This window comes from Cydia fagiglandana, chromosome 15, assembly GCF_963556715.1.
Source record: "Cydia fagiglandana chromosome 15, ilCydFagi1.1, whole genome shotgun sequence".
NCBI lineage: Eukaryota > Metazoa > Arthropoda > Insecta > Lepidoptera > Tortricidae > Cydia > Cydia fagiglandana.
In genome coordinates, this window is record NC_085946.1 from 5,459,960 (window position 1) to 5,483,056 (window position 23,097).

General features: G+C 36.3%; 2 protein-coding genes across 2 annotated transcripts in view; one reads left to right on the forward strand and one right to left on the reverse strand.

Moving 5' to 3' along the window:
- LOC134671224 (probable serine/threonine-protein kinase DDB_G0282963) overlaps window positions 1–21,601 on the forward strand; it is a 38,705-nt gene extending 17,104 nt beyond the window's left edge. Inside the window, exons 2-5 of the mRNA XM_063529019.1 lie at window positions 11,684–12,433; window positions 18,289–19,540; window positions 19,830–20,402; window positions 20,722–21,601. Of these exons, the coding sequence (XP_063385089.1) occupies window positions 11,684–12,433; window positions 18,289–19,540; window positions 19,830–20,402; window positions 20,722–21,218 (3,072 nt within the window). The 3' untranslated portion in view covers window positions 21,219–21,601. The remainder of the gene's footprint in view (window positions 1–11,683; window positions 12,434–18,288; window positions 19,541–19,829; window positions 20,403–20,721) is intronic.
- LOC134671265 (actin-histidine N-methyltransferase) overlaps window positions 1–23,097 on the reverse strand; it is a 66,305-nt gene that overhangs the window by 38,968 nt on the left and 4,240 nt on the right. The gene's annotated exons all lie outside the window — the stretch shown is intronic.

Sequence of the window (23,097 nt, forward strand, 5' to 3'; positions counted from 1 at the left end):
CGTTAATGTGTATAGAAACTGAACAAGCAACGCAAAGATCACAGATCAATGTACAGCCATCAGATATATCGGAGCGGCCAAGGTGTTCACAATATCTCAACACGCACTCTAACGCCCTGACAATAGATTCGTGTTCGGATATTTGTGAGCGCCTTAGCTGTACCGATATTTCTGATGGGGACTGTACACATCGTTTAGATTATCATTAGTCGATATCTCATCGATTACAATGGGATAGTTGATGTACGGCCGAGTAAGTAGAAGAGCATTATCTATGGTACATTACCTGCGATATAGTAGCCAAGAACATTACGCTTAATGCTCCAGAGGTTTTATAGCCGAGTCGGATTCTAACGCTAGAATTATTTAACCCTTAAGGCGTTTGTGTCACTTTTTTAGTACAGGTACTAAATGTGACGCCAAGTTTAAACACTAAGTGCAGGCTAGAAAAGGAAGTACGTTAAAGAAAGTGCAAGAATTGTACTTTTTTTCCTAGTTTAAGACAATATCAGACAAAATTCGGTTTATGCGCAGGCGGCAGTTGAAATTTGAAATTCGCTGAATTTGCGACGGAGTGTGTTCCTGACACCATAGAATATAAAGTAAATAGCCAAAGTGTTTTCTTTGCGTTGATATTATTACTAGATGAGTTAGACATTGTTATTTAGTATAAAGCTCATTAAATCATAGATTAATTCTACGTCAAAAATTACGAAATTAATCATGTCCCATTTTTATGACATTGTCGATAGTACTGGTAACAAAGTACTATTTAGCACGTCCTAAAAAACGGACAGTGCCGGCTTGTGCGGAGATAAGATTGTGACAGAAAACGGACGTTGCCATACTTAGGGTATATATATTTTTTTCATTTATCGTCGTTTTATAGGCTATTTTTGCGTTGGGGTTATGTTATACATAAGTATATGTATACATTTTTTTATATTTTAGTCTCAGGTGGTTCCACAATCTGACTCAGAAGAGTGAGATAACAAAAAAGACGACGATGACGAAATTTTACTAGAGGCAGATTGTACATCTGCCTTGCCCCAATCTGACTCTTTTTCAGCCAGGTGACTTTCTTAGAGTATGTCAAATATGATGGACAAATATTATGTTTATTTACGAACACGCGTGCTTTTATTCTTACTGTCGTGCTATTAAAGTTAAGTGCACCTCATTGTGAATGGCACTATCTGTATTTAAATATAATTTCGAACTAAATAGTCCTTGTGGGAAAAAAGTTGTTCATAATACTCGACCTGATGACCTAAACACGACCTGTCCGCTAGTACTCCATCTACAAAACTTAATTCCTCGCCATTAAATGCATAACTCGCTTGAGTATTCAAATTATTGGCACGTCTTGAGATGTCCTACGGTTAAAACCTATTTCAAGTCGATGATGAAGATGCTACTGTTCCTGAGGCCTGTAAAATGTAATCTTTACAAAATTCAGGAGAGTAAATAGCTAATTTCGAATCTAGTCTTTCATATATATGTCGGGCAGACGAAGCAAAGCATTTCTACTAGGGTACAAGAACATATTATTATAGCTAATTATGTCAAGCACCGCCAACTAAAACTTGCGGTCTGGGAGCATGACATGGATAAGACTGGTTCTCGCCAAGGAGGAGCCATATATTCCCAGAATGTTGCCAGAGGCCATTGAGACTGAAAAATATCTTAACTTTTACAGAAACTACAGCTATTATCTACCACCAGCTTACGTTTCAGATAGTCCGGGTAATAAGAAAACAAGCAAGACATAGAACAGTGAGACCATAGTGATAAATGGTGTGGTCATTTAAGTAAAGTAATATTACTTACAATAATTGTAATATGTAACTAGCTTTATGAGACTATTTTGCATGTACACGTAGCTTTAAAATGTATATTTTTGTTTAATATATCTGTACGTGGGTCGTTTTACATATCAACACTAGAAGAAAATATAGTATTATTATGTGTCCCATAAGATTTTTCTTCTTATTAATATAAATAAACATTTTTTCCAAACATTCATTATTGTGTTATTGAAATAATTTTAAATTTTCTTGCCCTGTTATTCTTTAATAATTTTTATTTTCTTAAACTGTATAACGGCATTGTCCGTTTTTTAGGACAACCTTGGGAGCAATCAATATATAAGGTTCGTGGCAATGTCCGTTTTAACGGACGTCCTGAAAACCCTACTTTCAGAATACTTTTAATTTTTTTTTCTTGAATATAGTACTTTTTTACTCATTACTATCCCCAAAAACATTCCACGTGATAGGTGGCTACATTATTTCATGTCTTGCCATGTTAAGGGTTAAACTGAGCGTTGTTTGGGATCCTATCTCATCGCATAATAATTGATTGTCATAGTGTAATGTCACGCATAAATCTCTTTCCGCATATTTTTTTCTCCAGCTGACACAGAAAGTATTTTCGATAATATTTTGCATAGGTTGTGTAGAATAGGGTAGGTTAGGTTAGGTTTGTGTTATAATTTTTTAGAAATGTTAATATTTCCAGCACAATAACAATTATGCGAAATGAGTTTTATGCGTAACATTACATTAGGACAATCAATTATTATGCGACCCAATATGGATCCTTGTTGTTTAACGATTGAGATATTCAACGTTATAAGTTATAATAAATACAAACAAGTGCATGGCAACTTAAAATTTAACATGGTACTTACATTTACATACCTATTTTTATTTTTACCTAAAGCACAAATTATTCTACAATTAAATAATGAAGTGTCTACACTAAAATCAAATAAAATAGCAAAGATAAATGATCCGGTGTTAATTAATTAATAAATAAAACTCATAAGTACCTTTCAATTAAATAACCGTATAATAAAGTCAGAAGTTAGATAATAAGGATAAATTCTGAATGATATAGCTGCAGTAATCCAAATAATAATATTATGAAATATTTTGGTAGCTTCTGCCCGCGTCTTCGTCTGCGTGGAATGATGATTAATATAAACTGACCTAACAAATTTCATCTAAACCGATTCAGCGGTTTAAGAGTGAAGAAGGCAGACAGGCTTAATACTTTCGCTTTTATAAAATTAGTAGGGATAAATCTAAAACACATTTGTAGAAAGCGCAACATTTGTGGAAGCAGATGGAACGTTGTTAAGACCCAACAGGAGTGGTCATTAGGGTTCCGTACCCAAAGGGTAAAACGGGACCCTATTACTAAGACTTCGCTGTCCGTCCGTCCGTCCGTCTGTCACCAGGCTGTATCTCACGAACCGTGATAGCTAGACAGTTGAAATTTTCACAGATGATGTATTTCTGTTGCCGCTATAACAACAAATACTAAAAACAGAATAAAATAAAGATTTAAATGGGGCTCCCATACAACAAACGTGATTTTTGACCAAAGTTAAGCAACGTCGGGAGGGGTCAGTACTTGGATGGGTGACCGTTTTTTAGAGCACCGTACAAAACTTTGTTCACGGTGCTCTTATGGGATCACTTCGGTCTTGTAAATCGGTTAAATGCGTTTTTCTCAAAGACCGTTTGATGTAGGTACCTGAAATTTGGAATAGTTATGGCAAGTACCATCACTAACACTGTGAATAAATCGAAACTGCTTATTTCTGATTTTAGGGGGAAATTTAGGGGTTAAGAGGGGTAGGCTGAATTTTATTTTCAATTGTAAGAATCGTGTGAGGTACCATTAGAAAGCTTGCAAAAAATTGAGTCGATGGACTGATTTTGACTTCATTTTAGAATGCAATAGTTTCGATAAAAAATGCATTTAAAGTTGCAAGTTTTCATACAAACATTTTCACCTCTGTCCTGGCGATTTTCGGGAAAACTATAGCTAACAGGCAGCTGACCAGTCAATATCCAACTAAAACAAGTATGGAGACGGCGGGAAAATTATCAGGTTAACTCTAACTTTATTAGTTTTTAAACTGCAGCCTGATCTTTGGTTGCTTAGGGCTAGCTAAGTGATGCTTACACTGGTCATTCATATTAAGAAGTAGTTTTAGTAAGTAAGATCCTTACTTAAAACTTTGGCATTGTAATTTATGACTTATGTCTTTGATACAAAGTTTAATTCTACTTACTTATTTTTGTGAGATATTTCATTTGTTTTCTGAATAGCCTACTATAAGTATGAGAGAGTAAAAGATCTGCAAAATGCAACCTTATTATAAAGCAAATAAGTTTAAATTTCGAACGGGCTTTCCAACCAATGGACTATCGCAGTGTGCTCAGTAAGAATCATATTTATTATTGGAGTTTATCAGTTCAAATTTAAATTAAGAATTCCGTTCTTCACTGTCGTTGTGTTTTTTTTTCACATTAGAGCACATAGAGTTAGTAAAGCGATAGAATAGAGATAATAAAGTCAATATATTTATTAACAGCTATGGCGTCATCTACCTATAGATTTTACTGAGAGTATCTGATTCGTCGAAACAGTACCTATTCCTTTTCATTAAGTACCATTACATTTATGTATAAAGTATGTATATTTTTGAACCGATCTATGAGAGCAGCAACTAGATACTGTTCTGTTACGAAAAAAAAATTAAATTTCATAATTCACAGTTTTTGGAAACAAAGGTAAAGTTGACGAAATATAAAGTAAGCCGATCTTGATCAAACTTGTTTGAGTGACAAAAATGTCAGTTAAGATTTGGTACTCATGAATTCCAGTTCTACTAAAATATTTTTTGCTTTTAAAAACTGATGTACAATAAGTCCAAAATTGTCCGGTATGTTAGGTTTATATTCAAATTATACGCAATTCTTTGTAGCAACTCCGCCAAGTGGACGGAAACAGGTACTGGACGGCAACCTGACGCAGTTACCCTACTTGTACTAAAACTTAGACATTTATTATTAGGTACTTATTTCTGTGACTTATATGAAACATGAGCAAATTGATTAATACTTTACGTTAATTATATTTTGAGTCAGAAACAAGCCTGTGCCTGCCCAGTCTACAAGTTTAAAATACAACAATTGCGACTATATCAAAGATTATGAGGTTGTATGTATACCCAGTATTTTTGACGGATTTAGTTTTTCATGCTCGAAGTTGCCTGTCAACTCTGACGTATATTAAATTGTCAACTATTTTGGTGTTTGAAAGAATCAATAATTGGCAAAGTGCCGTGGCAGAAAAAGCCATTCTCCAAAAAAGAATCAATAATAATGAAAATGTTCAGACAAGTGGAAGAATATCATACTTCAATATGTTATGGATGCTAGTACTAGTAAGTAAAAACAACAGTTTAGCGGAATGTTAGTTTACGAAATGGTTTGTACAAATTACAGAGAAATTCATAATAATTTGTTTCTACTAGAAATGTGCCTTCACCAAACGTTTTAGATAAACGGTATTAGGCCTATATTATATAAACGTTCTTGATTGCGGTTGGCCGAAATGGGACTTACGATTTTTCCTCTTTTCACCTCCAAGATGAGGTTGATTGTTAGTGTTAGAAAGCTGTAATTTGGTATGGATATACAATCAACCCGACAAGGTGGTAAATAAAATCTTTAATCTCTAAAAAATATATCTAAGGTAGAAGCTTTGTAACTTCTACATTACCTATACTAGCCCAAAGGACTTTAATAAAAGTCCAAACTCCAAGGTCCCAGAGCTCCCAGACATTACCTTCTTATTTCCTAGTCAATAAAATGTACTTATGGGATAAATTAGTATTAGTTTCCAAACTTAAAACCACCTAGGGATGTGTCGTACGGTGCTCTGAACACCGTAGTCTTGACTTCGTGCTTGGCCAATTATTTTTTTTGCTTTTTTTTTGTTTTTTTTTTGCATTATGGTACGGAACCCTTCGTGCGCGAGTCCGACTCGCACTTGCCCGGTTTTTTTTGCATACAAACGTACGCGACTGTTTCCTCCGTGGGCTTTGATGCTAGAGCATGAGTTTTTCAACACAGATTGATATTGTCAATATCTGTGTCGGACCGTTTTTTTTTTTTGATATTCTTGTTTTTTAAGCCGCTAGAGGCCTTCAAAAATGGCCAAAATGGCCTCATTGACTATGCCGCAATGAGAGGCGTAGTATTCAAAACTGATATCAATTAGCCAAAAAAGCAAAACGGACCGACACAGATAATTTCATAATCATTTAGATTTCCAAATTTGGTTACGATTGGTTAAGTTTTGGAGGAGGAAACAGTCGAGTACGAAACCTCGATTTTTGAGATTTTTACGCAGGATCGCACTAGTTTTAGAAGCAGCTTCCGTTAGCGAGACGGGTATATTTACCTAAAATATTTAAAACTCAGTTCCTGTTTCGTCTTAATCTAACCATAAATATCTAACAAGAATCGAAATTACCTAGTCACTCACCGCTAACTTTCTCATTTACAAACAAACATTAAATTGAGTAAACTTTATGTATTTCCTATTTTTTTTGTTAGCCTACTTCGGTGTCACACTGCTGGGCAAAGGCCTCCCCTCGTTTTCTCCAATCGTCTCGACCCTGTCATCGGCATTTTCCCACCATTCGGGGTAGAATTAGAATGAATCCAAGTCGTCTGTGCTTACTGAGTGGGACCCACGGAACACCATAGACGGTGCAGGCCGGGGTTCAAATCGAAAAAGAAAAGGAGATAATTAAATAATAAAAAAAAAACATTTTGTACTTCACAATGCTACATTAGCTTTTAGACATTCATATTATTTTGACGTTTTTACAGAGGAATGAATAACTTTTAGTTTGACACTACACCATCTCTTCTGACCTAAGTTATTTCTTCTTACAAATCCTTTTCACCTCAATGGATTCTCTCTCCTTTTTTTCGATTTTTTAATTGTTAAAAGAGTTAGGAGCGAAAAAAGAACTCCGTACAAATGTTTGGAAGCGCTTAACTCTTAATATGTAATAGGTAATTAACAAGTTTGGGGCATAGCTATGGTTATAGCAAATGGAGACTACGTTTGTACAGAGGAGCGGTCGTCCATTTCTTCTTAAGTTATTCAGTTTAAGATACTTAATGTAAATATATAATAGTACAAATTATTAACCAAACGCTATTTGCTCACAAACTAAAACCACATTCACTGTCAATAAGCATGCTAAGCTAACTCATTTAATTACGCCATAATCAATGTGTTTTTGCCGACTATTCTGCACCATTGTCGTAGGTACGTTCACACGACTCGCAGTTTTTCGACCATCACGCACACAATGAGGTATATGGAGCATACATCTAAACGCTTTACGTAACACGTTTTCACTTACTAAATAGTATGAGAAAATGTAATGGTACATTAACATAAAATGACGTAGATATGGCGTAATTAAAAATCAATTCTAAAATTAGCAACATATAGTTCACATTCTAACTAACTATCTATGTAAAGATGAGGCATGAGACGGAGAATTCGAAATCGACTTGGTGCGAAAATTCGAGGTGTCTTGTGAAATAGTAGACGTAATATTACTTTTTTTGCTAATGGAAACTGTAATTGTATAGATCAGCAGTCGGCAACCTTTTAGCAGCCAAGGGCCACATAGCAGTTAACGAAGTGGACGCGGGCCGCACTTTGTTAATATTTATGACTTCATAAGACATTGTCGTATGTCAATATTACATACAAAATAGCCAGGGGGGCTCGCGGGCCGCAAGCGAGAGGTTCGCGGGCGTCCAAAATCCAAAATGGCGGCGGACACGGGCAAAGCCAAGGTTCCAAGTAGGTTAAGCGAGCCCGAAGGGCGAGCTTCAGGCCGGGAGGCCGAAGGCTGACGTCGGGCATTCGGCCCGCCGGCTTGGCTCATCAAGACAGTTGACTTGGTAGAACGCTTGGAAGCACCGCATTCACGCAGCTCGGCCTTCGGCCTCGCGTTTTGGGAGTCGGGGTGGAGGCCCCGGGCCTTCGGCCTTCCGCCGAGGTCAGCCTTCGTCCTCCCGGCCTGAAGCTCGCCCTTCGCGCTCGCTTAACCTACTTGGAAACTTAACTTTGCCCGTGTCCGCCGCCATTTTGGATTTTTCCAATTTTTTTTGACATGGTAATCTTGGGTTCGCCGCATGCCAAATCTTAGCGCGCTCGGACCAATATAAAAAAATTAAAAAAAAAGTCGACCATTATGATTTTTTTTAAATGTAGTTTGTTTTGTCTCGGGGCCCTCTATGATATTTGGTCGAGCACCCCCCACCTATCACCCATCGTTTAAAAATTGCCAGACAAACAAATACTACACGCGATTACATAAAGAATATTGACCAGGTTCGAATGCCGGTTATGTATGATAGATTAAAAAAAAATAATTGGCCAAGCACGAAGTCAAGACTACGGTGTTCAGAGCACCGTACGACACATCCCTAGGTGGTTTTAAGTTTGGAAACTAATACTAATTTATCCCATAAGTACATTTTATTGACTAGGAAATAAGAAGGTAATGTCTGGGAGCTCTGGGACCTTGGAGTTTGGACTTTTATTAAAGTCCTTTGGGCTAGTATAGGTAATGTAGAAGTTACAAAGCTTCTACCTTAGATATATTTTTTAGAGATTAAAGATTTTATTTACCACCTTGTCGGGTTGATTGTATATCCATACCAAATTACAGCTTTCTAACACTAACAATCAACCTCATCTTGGAGGTGAAAAGAGGAAAAATCGTAAGTCCCATTTCGGCCAACCGCAATCAAGAACGTTTATATAATATAGGCCTAATACCGTTTATCTAAAACGTTTGGTGAAGGCACATTTCTAGTAGAAACAAATTATTATGAATTTCTCTGTAATTTGTACAAACCATTTCGTAAACTAACATTCCGCTAAACTGTTGTTTTTACTTACTAGTACTAGCATCCATAACATATTGAAGTATGATATTCTTCCACTTGTCTGAACATTTTCATTATTATTGATTCTTTTTTGGAGAATGGCTTTTTCTGCCACGGCACTTTGCCAATTATTGATTCTTTCAAACACCAAAATAGTTGACAATTTAATATACGTCAGAGTTGACAGGCAACTTCGAGCATGAAAAACTAAATCCGTCAAAAATACTGGGTATACATACAACCTCATAATCTTTGATATAGTCGCAATTGTTGTATTTTAAACTTGTAGACTGGGCAGGCACAGGCTTGTTTCTGACTCAAAATATAATTAACGTAAAGTATTAATCAATTTGCTCATGTTTCATATAAGTCACAGAAATAAGTACCTAATAATAAATGTCTAAGTTTTAGTACAAGTAGGGTAACTGCGTCAGGTTGCCGTCCAGTACCTGTTTCCGTCCACTTGGCGGAGTTGCTACAAAGAATTGCGTATAATTTGAATATAAACCTAACATACCGGACAATTTTGGACTTATTGTACATCAGTTTTTAAAAGCAAAAAATATTTTAGTAGAACTGGAATTCATGAGTACCAAATCTTAACTGACATTTTTGTCACTCAAACAAGTTTGATCAAGATCGGCTTACTTTATATTTCGTCAACTTTACCTTTGTTTCCAAAAACTGTGAATTATGAAATTTAATTTTTTTTTCGTAACAGAACAGTATCTAGTTGCTGCTCTCATAGATCGGTTCAAAAATATACATACTTTATACATAAATGTAATGGTACTTAATGAAAAGGAATAGGTACTGTTTCGACGAATCAGATACTCTCAGTAAAATCTATAGGTAGATGACGCCATAGCTGTTAATAAATATATTGACTTTATTATCTCTATTCTATCGCTTTACTAACTCTATGTGCTCTAATGTGAAAAAAAAACACAACGACAGTGAAGAACGGAATTCTTAATTTAAATTTGAACTGATAAACTCCAATAATAAATATGATTCTTACTGAGCACACTGCGATAGTCCATTGGTTGGAAAGCCCGTTCGAAATTTAAACTTATTTGCTTTATAATAAGGTTGCATTTTGCAGATCTTTTACTCTCTCATACTTATAGTAGGCTATTCAGAAAACAAATGAAATATCTCACAAAAATAAGTAAGTAGAATTAAACTTTGTATCAAAGACATAAGTCATAAATTACAATGCCAAAGTTTTAAGTAAGGATCTTACTTACTAAAACTACTTCTTAATATGAATGACCAGTGTAAGCATCACTTAGCTAGCCCTAAGCAACCAAAGATCAGGCTGCAGTTTAAAAACTAATAAAGTTAGAGTTAACCTGATAATTTTCCCGCCGTCTCCATACTTGTTTTAGTTGGATATTGACTGGTCAGCTGCCTGTTAGCTATAGTTTTCCCGAAAATCGCCAGGACAGAGGTGAAAATGTTTGTATGAAAACTTGCAACTTTAAATGCATTTTTTATCGAAACTATTGCATTCTAAAATGAAGTCAAAATCAGTCCATCGACTCAATTTTTTGCAAGCTTTCTAATGGTACCTCACACGATTCTTACAATTGAAAATAAAATTCAGCCTACCCCTCTTAACCCCTAAATTTCCCCCTAAAATCAGAAATAAGCAGTTTCGATTTATTCACAGTGTTAGTGATGGTACTTGCCATAACTATTCCAAATTTCAGGTACCTACATCAAACGGTCTTTGAGAAAAACGCATTTAACCGATTTACAAGACCGAAGTGATCCCATAAGAGCACCGTGAACAAAGTTTTGTACGGTGCTCTAAAAATTGAATGCCATTATTATTAAATCTAAAATCGAAGCCATGGTTCCTAAGAACAGATTTCGCTATCTCTTATAGTTGCTGATTTCTCCATACTGACACATTTGGATTGATCACCATGTATATGTGATGTATATTTCGAAACAAAACTTACTATGAACTAGTTAGATGATTAAAACAAGAGGGTTTATTTAAGCGTAGTCTGTCAAGCTGAGATTCCTTAGTGGCAGATTTTGATGCTGAGCTGGTGTTTCTACGGTTGATTTTTATGCAAGGTAGCATGCAATATATAGTACGACTCGTAAGCGTAAAGTACATTCCTAACCGGAGCATGAAACTTGGCATGCACGTAGCTTAATCTTTGCAAAAAATAGTGGAATAGTAGATTGTTAACCAAGGGTGGAAAGTGAACCATTTCACCCGAGATATTTTGGCGCTCGAACGAAGAGAGAGCGCCAATCGTTCGAGGGTGAGATGGTTCCTTTTATCCGAGTTAAACACTCTACTTTTCATTTCGACTATGAGGAAAGTTAAACACGAGAAATGTAGGTTTATTATTGGTAAGTGTTATTCTTTAGAACATATTATTAACAGATATATAGGTTTACCACATAACTATAAGTCACTCGAATCACTTGAAAATGTAAACGGCGCCAATTTCAGTCATGCAGAAGCTGATATGAGAGCTTATAATATGGCATATATGGCTGTTAGCCGTTGCTCGAAGTAAAAATTAAAAAAAAAATACTTTCCACCCTAGGGTGGGAAATGCAATTTTCCACCCGGTTATCAGCTTATGAAAGGTAAACTTTCCGAACAGGAGAGATAAAAACAAATTATCAACTGGGTATTTCCCACTTCTGTGTCCCATTTTACAGTTATACAATGTTATTAGAAAAACAATTGGGTGGAAGCATCCACTTGACAAGTTGCTTCCTCTTCTATTTTGTTTATTACCTATCTATATTGATGCTTTCATTCTAATGACTTTATACTTTTAAAATTTCTTATGGAAATTAACCGGATTAATAAAGAAAAGGCAAAAGAATTAATAAAACCATCTTTTTAATTTCAGCCTTGGAAGGCGATAGACCACCCACCACCCCAACCACCAGAAACAGTGCACCAGCCAACCCGCGCTGAAGGCTGGATCGAATCTCTCGAGTTCTTAAGGTCGGTAGAAGAGGTGCCGCCACGGCGCAGACCTGTTCGGAAACGGAAACGCCGGCCGCTGCCTTATCCAGACACGGAACCGCTCGAAAGGCACCAAGAAAACATACAAGCCGCGCTAACTGAGTTCCACGATCAAACAATTGATGTCCCGAAGAGAAGACGCAAAAGACCAGCTCACATCAACTCCCACTTCACAGAAACACCAGCACTAGCCGACGATAAGCCGCTACGAAGAAAGGGCTTAAGAAAGAAACGTCCTGACTACGATGAACAGTTAGCTGAACCCAGTCAAGATGATTTTGACTTTGAGACAGTCGATACCAAACACGGTCATGCTCAACCATATTCTAAATATAAGCAATTCGATTACGACTATTTACACGCAGAACATGAGACGGATCTCCGTCTCCCACAAACAAAAGCACGCTTAGAAATGAATGTGACTGATCGACCTTCCAATGTGAGAAATGAATATGAAACGTATTATAATAGGCCAAACGGTTCTAAAAAAAAAAACCAACATAGTATTGGAGCACCTGTATCTATATCATCAGTCGAAGATTATCTTGATGTACATACAAGAGAACACAGTACAGAAAATGCTACATCTAATCCAGAAAATAATTCAGGCGTTGCGATAAACAGACCAAAGGTAAGATGAATTTTATTTTATGATGTATATCAATTATGGTGCATATTTAAGTTAAATGCGACACGTCAAACAAATGCAGAGCAAACTAAAACTTTCTTACTAAATCTAGTCATTTTAGGCAAAAAAAAGAAAATAAGTCAGTCTTAAAATAGTCTAGTCTGCCTATCGCTGTGGGAAAATAAGAGTTGGATGGATGTTCCGAATAAGGTCGATAAGAGGCATTAAAGCAAGTTGTTTTTGGGAGCAACCAGACCCTCCGGAAGGGACCTTATAGCCGTAAAGTAGGTTTTTGTAGTAAATATCTAAAAAATAATGCTGTAACACATACATTATATTCAATCCAGCAAACAATGGAAAACTATTATAGACATGTCAATGACATTTCGAATACTTACCTATCGATCGTCCGAGATAGAATTTGTGTTTAGAAGCAAATTTAGGTTTCTTTGAGAAAGTAACTTAAGTTCAGAAATGCATCCTTGAAATTAACGCATTAAAAAAACACGGTGTAGACTAACTATCTATATTTTTTCATTTTAGGTTCACAAATTGAAATTAGGTATTATAATTAACGGCACAGAACACAGTTATCTTCCTTTGCTAATACCATCAGAGGAAATTTATAGTCACTTTGAGGATTTAATTGTTACACAAACAACCGACCGTAATATAAATAGTGTATTTAACACAGACCCCACAAGCAAACAAACTACCAAAATGAGTTTACCAACACAGTCGCCCAAAGTTCCTATCACTAAGTCTACGTTGTGGGATCTGGAAGAGTCTACCTACGGTTTCAAAACCAATTCACCACAGAATTTTATAAAAGAGAGTATTTTGAAAAATATCACAGAAAATACAAGTAAAGTAACAAATAATATAAGATTATGCAGTACACATAACGCATTTTACAATATGACTTCGGTGAAACCGTTGGATAAACCTTTTAATTTACAAGATATATTGGAAAATGATATAGAGGAAGATGAAGGTTTAAGTTACGGTGACAAATTGGCACATGAAGTTATTGCAGGAGGCGGTCTTTTGAAGTCACAATTTTGGTCCGGAAAGTCCAATATTGCCCATCGCCCTAAAGAACCAAAAATCTTTAATTTGCCAATGCCGATAGTAAAAGCTTTTCTTCCTTACTATATTCGGGGCCAGAATACACATCCGACAGAAAAAAGTAATTATTTTAAGAAAAAAGTTAAAGCAAGTAAATGCTCCTCGAATAGCAAGTATAGCAACACAGAAAGAAAAATTCCTCTAGTAAATAATCTAGACTTGAAGAGCAACAAAAATACAAATAACATTCATATATCAATACCGGCGGAAAAATTTCTTCTTGCTTACGGTGTTTCTAATAACGAAACTAAAAAGATCACAAACACCCAACACCAAAAACAAAAAGGTATTCCTGCTTATGAGTTCCCGGAAACTAAAACAGGGAAATCTTATAGTTCAATTTATGTAGACCATGATAATAATAAATTACAATACATTATTTATCCAATATCGCCAAAAAAGTTTATAGCCATTTATTATCGTTTGAAAGACAATGACAATCCAACATCAACCAACGTGAATTTAGGCGCTAGCGATACAAAAGTAAACATTCATGTGCCAAAACTGAAGGAAGATACTGAGGAAGAAACCGCTATATTAATAGACACATCAAGCAGGGCAAACCGGTTTGGTGAGAAAAACGGTGTCATCAAACATAGCAGAAAACATTTAAATAACGGATATCTTTCAAAGAAAATGTTTAACACAAATAAATTGATTGGTACAGTAAATGTTCTCATCCCTGTTCTACCGCTAGACGAAAATTCTGAATTTGAAAGCATGCCAGAAGAATTTAAGGTTGTAATGTATATCAAAATGTCCATACTTACACAACTAATATAAACGTGAAACGATAAAATTTAATTAGCATTAATTCCATTCTTAAACATTTGTCTAACCCAATTTCCGTTTTACTGGATTAGTGCTATTTTTTAATATCTGTAGCTATGGACTAATTTTTCCGTTCACTTCAAAAGAGGTTTTCTACGACAATTAAGAATACCTAACCTAACATCCATCTTTGAGCAGCGTTTGATAATGCCTTGGAACGTAAAAAATGTCGCGAAGGCTATGACTTGCCAAAACATAATATATGTAGTGCTCTTAAAATTACTTTAGAGTGCCGAACTCATATACTCTTTGCTAACGATACGATCCAGTTGCCATCCAAATCACAATTATGTAATTAGAAAAGACAGTAATTTTTCCACTTTTAAATTTATTCTAAACTTAATAGCATCGCTTGCAGACGTTTCTGCTTGTTCAAATTAAAATTGCAATGATGTACTTGACAATGTTCCATTGACAAGAAGCAGTGGACGCAGAATTGAACTTTTTTGTTTCATCACCAAACGTCGAGGCGCGAGAATCAGTTTGGTCGTGGACAAATTTTCCTATCCTCCTATCATCAGTCCAACTGTTCCCTTATAAATAAGATCTAGGTCTCTTAAACAGGCCTCTATGTTACTGTATTATGAACCTATTTACTTTTTTATGATATAGAAGGCAAACGAGCAGACGAACTGCCTGATGGTAAGCGATTACCGTTGCCCATCGACACCTGCAAAACCATAGAGGATGGAAGTGCGTTGCCGGCCTTTAATGTGGGAGTTGAGAGTACATTATTTTCTTGAAAGTTAAAGGAAGGAATAATTTTTTTTTTTTTTTTATTTAACACCAGAGGGATTTAGTTTTTTCGTTGCTTTCTATTAAATGGAAAATGCTACAGAATTATGAAAAACAGTCTATCAACATGTCTCTCTCTCTTCCACCACTGCACTGATAAAGTCTCGGAGTAAATATCTATGGAGCGGCCATTAACAGGCGTTCCCCTCTGCAAAAAGATCGCGGCCGCCGGTCAAGGAGGTTATATAAAACTAGTTGCCACACGTCATACGCCATTCAGCAAACGTCAGTCTAAGCGGAATGATAGGAGCCGAAAATGCCGAATTGCAGCGTTTTCTCCTGCAAAATGAGATCGGAAACGTCTAGTCTACAAAAAGAACACGTTTCTTATCATATTTAAGTACTACATCTAAATATTATCAAATAGTGCATTAATTTTGCAAATAACTAAAAAACATTGTCAATCTGACAGTGATACCAGTGATATGATATTAGATCTAATTTAGGGTAATTCTAAAGAAGACTTTCTAAATATTAATTAGGTACGAGTAGAATTTCTAATAGGAAATATTATGCGAAACTCTGCGTAGGGGGCGCGACTACCACAATCCATCACAATCTGGTGGTCCGCCGCGGAACAAGAAAATTTAAATTGTTTATCTAACCTCTCTATCACTATTGCATATTTGAGCGATAAAGTGAAAAGAGAAAATTTACTAGCTAGCTTAGTGCTACACTCTGGCGGCAGAACATTGCAGTAATATTTGCTATGCTTTTTGTTATATAATTTATGTAACACATTATTTTCATATAACACCTTAGTTTCATATCAACCTAATCTATTTAATCAAATTGATAGATCTATAAGAATAAAGAAAAGGGGGACGGGGGATCAAAAAGTAGTCGAAACCATCTCGCGTGATTTGTGCACAACCCCTAAATAACGTAAAATTACCGATAGACTATTTTTTGAAAATTAATTTTTCCTTTAGTTTCTACATATAGCTGGTCAAGCAGATCTTGTCAGTAGAAAAAGGCGGCAAATTTGAAAAATGTAGGCGGGAAGGGATATCGTCCTATAGAAAATTAGAATTTCGCGCCTTTTTTACTGACAAGATTTGGTTGACCAGCTATATATTTTTATTTAACATGTCAAATATATTATTAATTTAAGGTATTTACGGCTGTCACTTTCCATAAATAGGCACTTTTAATTTATTACTCTGGTATCACCGTACCAATATTAGTGATGCGACACCATAAAAACCAATATCGGTAAAATCGATATAAACATAATGAATAATATACAGATGGTCATGATGACTAGCGAACACCAGCCATATCGTACAAACCTCAAGGTGTGATATTCCTAGGCAGATATGGCTGGTGGCCTAGTGACCACCAGCCATATCGTGCTAACTTCAAGGTGTGATATTCCTAAGCAGATCATGAAACGCCGGCATGTCATGATCTGACTAGTGACCACCAGCTACCTCAACATTTAGGCATATCGAATAAGTAGGATGTCCTAAATTTTAGCAAATGATAACCATTGAAATGGCTTGACATCCTACTTATAGTACGTGTTTGGGTAGCGTATGATTTTAGTACCTACCTAGTATCTACGCTTTCTGCTCCAAATGCCACATAGAATGCAGCACTAGCAGTGGCAAAAAATGCAAAAGGCAGATTATGAGGCAGATTATTAGGCCAGGAGGATGATTGGCGACAAGAAGCTAACGGCTAAGCTTCAGTCTTTGGCCCATCGGCGGAAAGTCGCCAGCCTGTCGGTATTCTACAGGCTGCACTTCGGGGAGTGTGCCCAAGAGTTACACGAGCTTATTCCACCGTCCCCATTCTACCATCGGACTTTTAGACGCTCGGCCGGTTTCCATCCTTACATGGTAGATATTCCACCAATTCGCACGAAGCGCTTTGCTTCTACTTTCCTTATGCGCACTGCCAAGGAATGGAATTCCCTGCCGGCGTCTATATTTCCGTGTTCTTATAACCCGGCAACCTTCAAATCAAGAGTGAACAGGCACCTTCTGGGCGAGCTCGCTCCATCGTAGGCCACGTCTACGCCTCGGCTAGTCTGTGGCCATGAGTAAGCCCATTCATAATAAAAAAAAAAAATATTAAATGGCGGCGTTTCATGATATGCCTAGGAATATCTCGATATGCCCGATTTTACGATCTACCGCCGATATATATATGTACTAATTATCCCCTACTCAATATCCCTTAAATGACATCCTATGGCCGCGTTCCATTTCTGTCATCATGCAGATCTGCATGCTCGATAGTATATTGCATTGCTTTCAGAAGTAAACCAACATGTAAAATATTAACTAATGAACTGATAATAAAAAAACATTCTATATCAGCTTGCAAGATTGGCCCTAAACAAATTGACAAACTATTAGAAATAACATCTAAACAATACAAAAATTGAAAGTTAGTAAAATGCTGGTACAAAGACTTGATAATCGATTATTATTATAATTGATAAAAGCAGAAATTAAAATTCATTGTCAATTTTACCGACAATATTATCGACGCGTCCCTCGCACTACCTAGGTTTACTTAGAACTGACGTCATCTCGTTCACGGACAGGGTTGTCTGTGTTTGTTCTTGTACTTGTGTGAATATAGTTTTTGCTAGTGTTTGATAATTTTGTCGTGTGCGTGTGTAGCGACGTATGCTAAAAATGCATTAGTGTTAACATTATTTGTGTGCGTTACCTCGTCCCCCGCGCCAAAAACGACAGAATTTTTCAGATAGAAATTAGTGCGCGTCTCTACTCCATAGATATTTACTCCGAGGATAAAGTAGTGTAGGATTTTTAAAAGTAATGCCCATGAGTATTAAAATTTAACATACTGACACGAGTAACCTATGTAATTGTGGTGTAATACGTTATAATTTATTCAGTACTTAAATAACATTCTTATTTGATTGTATTTGTGTTCTAGAGTTAGACCAAGAGAAGTCTGCAACGATTTTGATAGGACACGCAATGCAGGTGTTATTTTAAACGTCAAAATTCTATGACTAGATGACGTATAAATAACGCTTGCACTGCGTGTGCTATCAAAATTGTTGTAGACTTATCTTGGTCTAACTCTATTCTATTATATTTGACATAAAAAATATATTACAGGAAAGTGAAGCGATTGACCCGATTATGCTGAAACAAATTTTGAAGAGATCAAATGGATCTAGTTTGAGCGAATTGTTGCAACGACACAATTTGTCACTGACAGATTTGTTGCAAGGCAGAAATGAAGCAATCTCAGCACTAAATGATGGCACTACAGACGAGCCTCAACAGTCTACTGATATTTCGTTGGAAAGTAGTTCCAATCTCGATGAAGAAGAAACCAAATATCCTACAAGAAGACAAACATCGTCAAATGAAAAAATTGCACCGACAGAGTCAAGTTCAGAAGAAGATACAAAGGGACATAAAAGTAATGGAAACACTGAAAATGATGAAACAGTTGCTAGTAAGGACGCAACTGAAACAAAAGAACAAGAATCAAAGCCAAGAATTAGTACCAAACGACGTTTTCCTACCGGTATTCGCAGAAAGCTAAGAATGAGGCCAACATTAAATAGTACCCTTAAAGCTCAGTTAAGCAGAGATTTAATAGCCTTAAGTGCAAGAAAGTACTCAAATAATAACAAGAACGTTACTAAATCTAGAGAATGGAAAGATATAGTTCCTATGATGCCTGACCGAAGTAATTCTGATAATAATGAAGACAATAATGACGAACTTACGGAAACCATACCAACAACTACGGATGGTCCTGTTGATACAACGACATCTAGTTTGAAGATTTCTAATTCATCCTATTCACTTTCTGGCGGAAAAAACGTTGGCAACGTGAAGGATAACGAAGTTGAAACCGTCGCAACAACTACCACAGAAGCAACTACAACAATTACCATAGAAGTTATGCCTGACGAAATAATGAGCGAAATCGAAAAACCAAAGAGTACACCAATCATGAGGCCTACTGCCAACAACTCAACGCTCAGACGCCAAGCGTTCAACAACAGATTAAAACGAAAACGTCTCAAACAAAAAAGTTCTACAACAGAAAATCCGTCGGACGATTTGATGAGGAATTTCCTTGGAATAGCGAATTTGGTATCAGCTTCACAATTTATAGAAAGGACTCAGAAACCACATACGACTCTCAAAATGGATAATACGGAGTTTGCGACGGAATTAGAAGATTTCCTGACAACAGAGACGCCGCCGGCAACTGTTGAAGGCGGAGTAAAATCTACTTCGAGATTTACGACTTCAACCACGCCTAGAATTCTCGCACAGACAAGTAGTACAAGCATTACGGAACCAACAGCGAAATTTGAAATTCAGGAAATATTAAATGATAAAATGAGTAAGTAGCCTTTGCATTATATTATAAACTTTCTTTACTTAAACTATATGAAAAATTGCCAAAAAAGTCCAGATGTATTATTGTTCTAATGCTAAAAAAGTCTAGGTGTTAGAATGTTCTTTAGTCAAGTCAATTATTAAAGATAATTTTATAAAACGTTATTAATTTTACTCTGCCAATATTTTTACGAGTAAGTGCAGAAATTCTGTATTGAATTTTATCGTATCTAATGCACATAAAACTGAACGAAACAAGTGATACAATCATTTACTCTCGTTTTTATTTTCAGCCAAAGAAAGACTAGCAAAAATACTACGAGAGCGAAACATGACTCTAAACGAGTTAGTGAATCATAGAGAGCGAGGCTCAAGCCACGTGCACCTAGCCGACATATTCCACAACGCCTCCAAAGAACCCAACCCTCCTGAACCATTCTTAACAAAATCTTCTATTGAACCTATATCGAAGGAAACGTATCCACTGCGCGCCATCTTAGAAGCCAACACTTACGAGACAACAACTAGATCAGTATCGTCGCAGGCAGAACAAAAGAATATACAAATTCCAGTGGTTATGAACTTTGGGAATAATGTCAATGAAAATGGAGAAAGCATGGGTATCATATCGTTATTCAACAAAATAGCTGAAAATGAAGAAACTATAGATAACACTGAAATAAGAAAGGATTCAGACGGAACGCCGTACGTAAGCTCGATTATTAGTGTGAATGCCACGAACGCTAACGATACAAATAGGGAAAGCAGGGCTATGGGAGACAATGAAGATTGGAATGAACTACTGTCTTTTATGAAGGCGCACAACATTAGTACATTTGAGGAGGACTTACGGGTCCTGATAAAAGGTAAATAAATATAACACCCTTATATAATATTTAGTAAATCTGAAGGTGTTCTTCGTCGGTCGGCAATCTTGTCTTTTTCTTCTTCCACTCTTTTACTTTTCACCACTTCCACAAGCTTTAAACTAAATTATAACCAAACAACTAACACACGTTTAACACACGTTTTACTATACCTTCCATTCCATGCACTTTTATTATAGTTATTATTTATCAAGAAGGGAAGTAAGGACATTTCCTCACTCCATTATTTGAGATAACTTATTTCTCAATGTTTAAAATGTACTTTATAAAAACTTAGATGTTTTAAATATTATTTCAGGACACAAGGAAAAGGAATCTCTAGAAAACTTGGATGAAGAAGCTTCGATGATCTTAGAAGACCTTCGGAACCTCGAAAACTTCCAAAGTGGCGTATCATCCGGTTCAGGCGAAAATGTAGAAATAAACATACAGGAAACAAGAGAAAATTTATCACAAAATCCAGGTATTCTTAATAAGTTACCAAACAATTCAAATTCAGTGGCTATTGCTACAGCCAGTATACTCGGTCTGGTTGCAATACTCTTCTTATTAACTTATATAACGTTTAAATGGAAACAGCAAAGAAATAAATTGAGAAAGAAGGAAAGTTTTTGCGATGGACCGATTCCTACGCCAGTTTTTGAGAACAGAAAAAGTAATAGAACTAACTGCAGTAGCCGAAGTATTAGTCCAATGATTTCTAATACTAATATTTATATGAGCACTATAGATACTAAGAGCGGGAAGGAATCGCCTGACTATATGTGGAACTCCCTGAGAAAACCATTCCAGTAACGTTTTCTAATAAGCATAGACTGAAATTAGTGAGGGAAGTAGTGTCAACCAATGTATGGGACGTGCAAATTCTGGTATCGGATGAATTCACTTGGCACAGATGTAGTATACGTAAAGCTAAGCCAATCCAGCCCGGTAGCCATCAGCCACCCCCTGGTGGGTAAGCGGGGGGGCATCCAAAGTTACACGCCGCATATCGGCTTCTATTTACCTACCACCTCGAGTTTGGTATTATTTCCAGAAAAATCGGGCATGAGAAATTAATTTTTGAGACATATAATGTACAGTTTAACAGAAAAAAGAAATATTGACGAACAAATCAAAATCGGTTTGCTATTTTTAGGGTTCCGTACCCAAAGGGTAAAACGGGACCCTATTACTAAGACTTCGCTGTCCGTCCGTCCGTCTGTCCGTCTGTCTGTCACCAGGCTGTATCTCACGAACCGTGATAGCTAGACAGTTGAAATTTTCACAGATGATGTATTTCTGTTGCCGCTATAACAAGAAATACTAAAAACAGAATAAAATAAAGATTTAAGTGGGGCTCCCATACAGCAAACGTGATTTTTGACCAAAGTTAAGCAACGTCGGGCGTGGTCAGTACTTGGATGGGTGACCGTTTTCTTTTTGCATTTTTGTCGTTTTTTTTTTTTTTGCTTTATGGTACGGAACCCTTCGTGCGCGAGTCCGACTCGCACTTGCCCGGTTTTTTTATTCAACTATTACTATTATCAGCCGAAACTAAAAATGCTAGAAAGTTGAAATATGCACACCAGGTTACATTTATAATGTGTATAAGAAGCGATTTTGAAAGCAACTCCTAAGGCCCACTTGCACCATTCCACTAACCCGGGGTTAACCGGTTAAACCTAAAGTTACCATGGTTACCAGTACAATTCGACACTAGGTTAACGGCTTAACCGCTTAACCCCGGGTTAGTGGGATGGTGCAAGTGAGCCTAAGGGAGTTAAAAAGGGGATGAAAGTTTGTATGGGATTCATGTTTTATTTTAAGCTAAGAATTTCAAACTTCGTTAAAATATATATTATTGAAATACAAGAAAACTGATTTCGGCGTTTTTGAAAATTCATCCCCTAAGGTGGCGAAATAGGGGTTCAGAATTCGTATGGAGATCAAAATTTTTTTCGAGTGTGGTGCTTGAAACTTTTTATATGCACATATTATAGAATACAAGAAAAGTTATTTCAGCGTTTTTAAAAATTCACCCTCTAACGGGGTTAAAAAGGAGTTGAAAGCTTGAATCCATTACAAATTACTTTGACCGCCCCCCCCTGCCTATCTGCCAGGGGGTGGCGAATGTCTACCGGGCTCAATTAGCTTAGCTTTACGTGCTAAGTGAATTCATCCGATACCAAAATTTGCACCTTAGGACACTACTTCCCGGGCTAAATTGTAAGATATGTTTTATAATGAACCATAATCTTACAGACCATGCTTAAAATAGTTTTAAATTAAATAGTGAGTGACCTGATATTATTAGTAAGGGCTATTGTATAATTCTTCAAATTAATTAAGATTGATATGTAGGTTACATTTGCACACGCATTTTTATTTTTTAAGAATGTAGGATGTACATGTCATGCACAAATTAGGTAAATGTTTGTGGTATCATAATTATAATACTAGTACTTACCTACTATTTTAGACTGAGGACGGCTACATACATTCGAATTCCTTTCTAAAATTCCATATGCCGTATACGAGAGCGCAGTTGTAAACAATTTTAATAAAATTATGCTAGATTGCGCATCACACAAGTAAATAGTATTATAGTAGCAGAAGCAAATATGTAGTCAAATAATGACTTTTAAAAATGCTCATATGATATGATACGGCGTCATTTCAGTATATTGTTGCA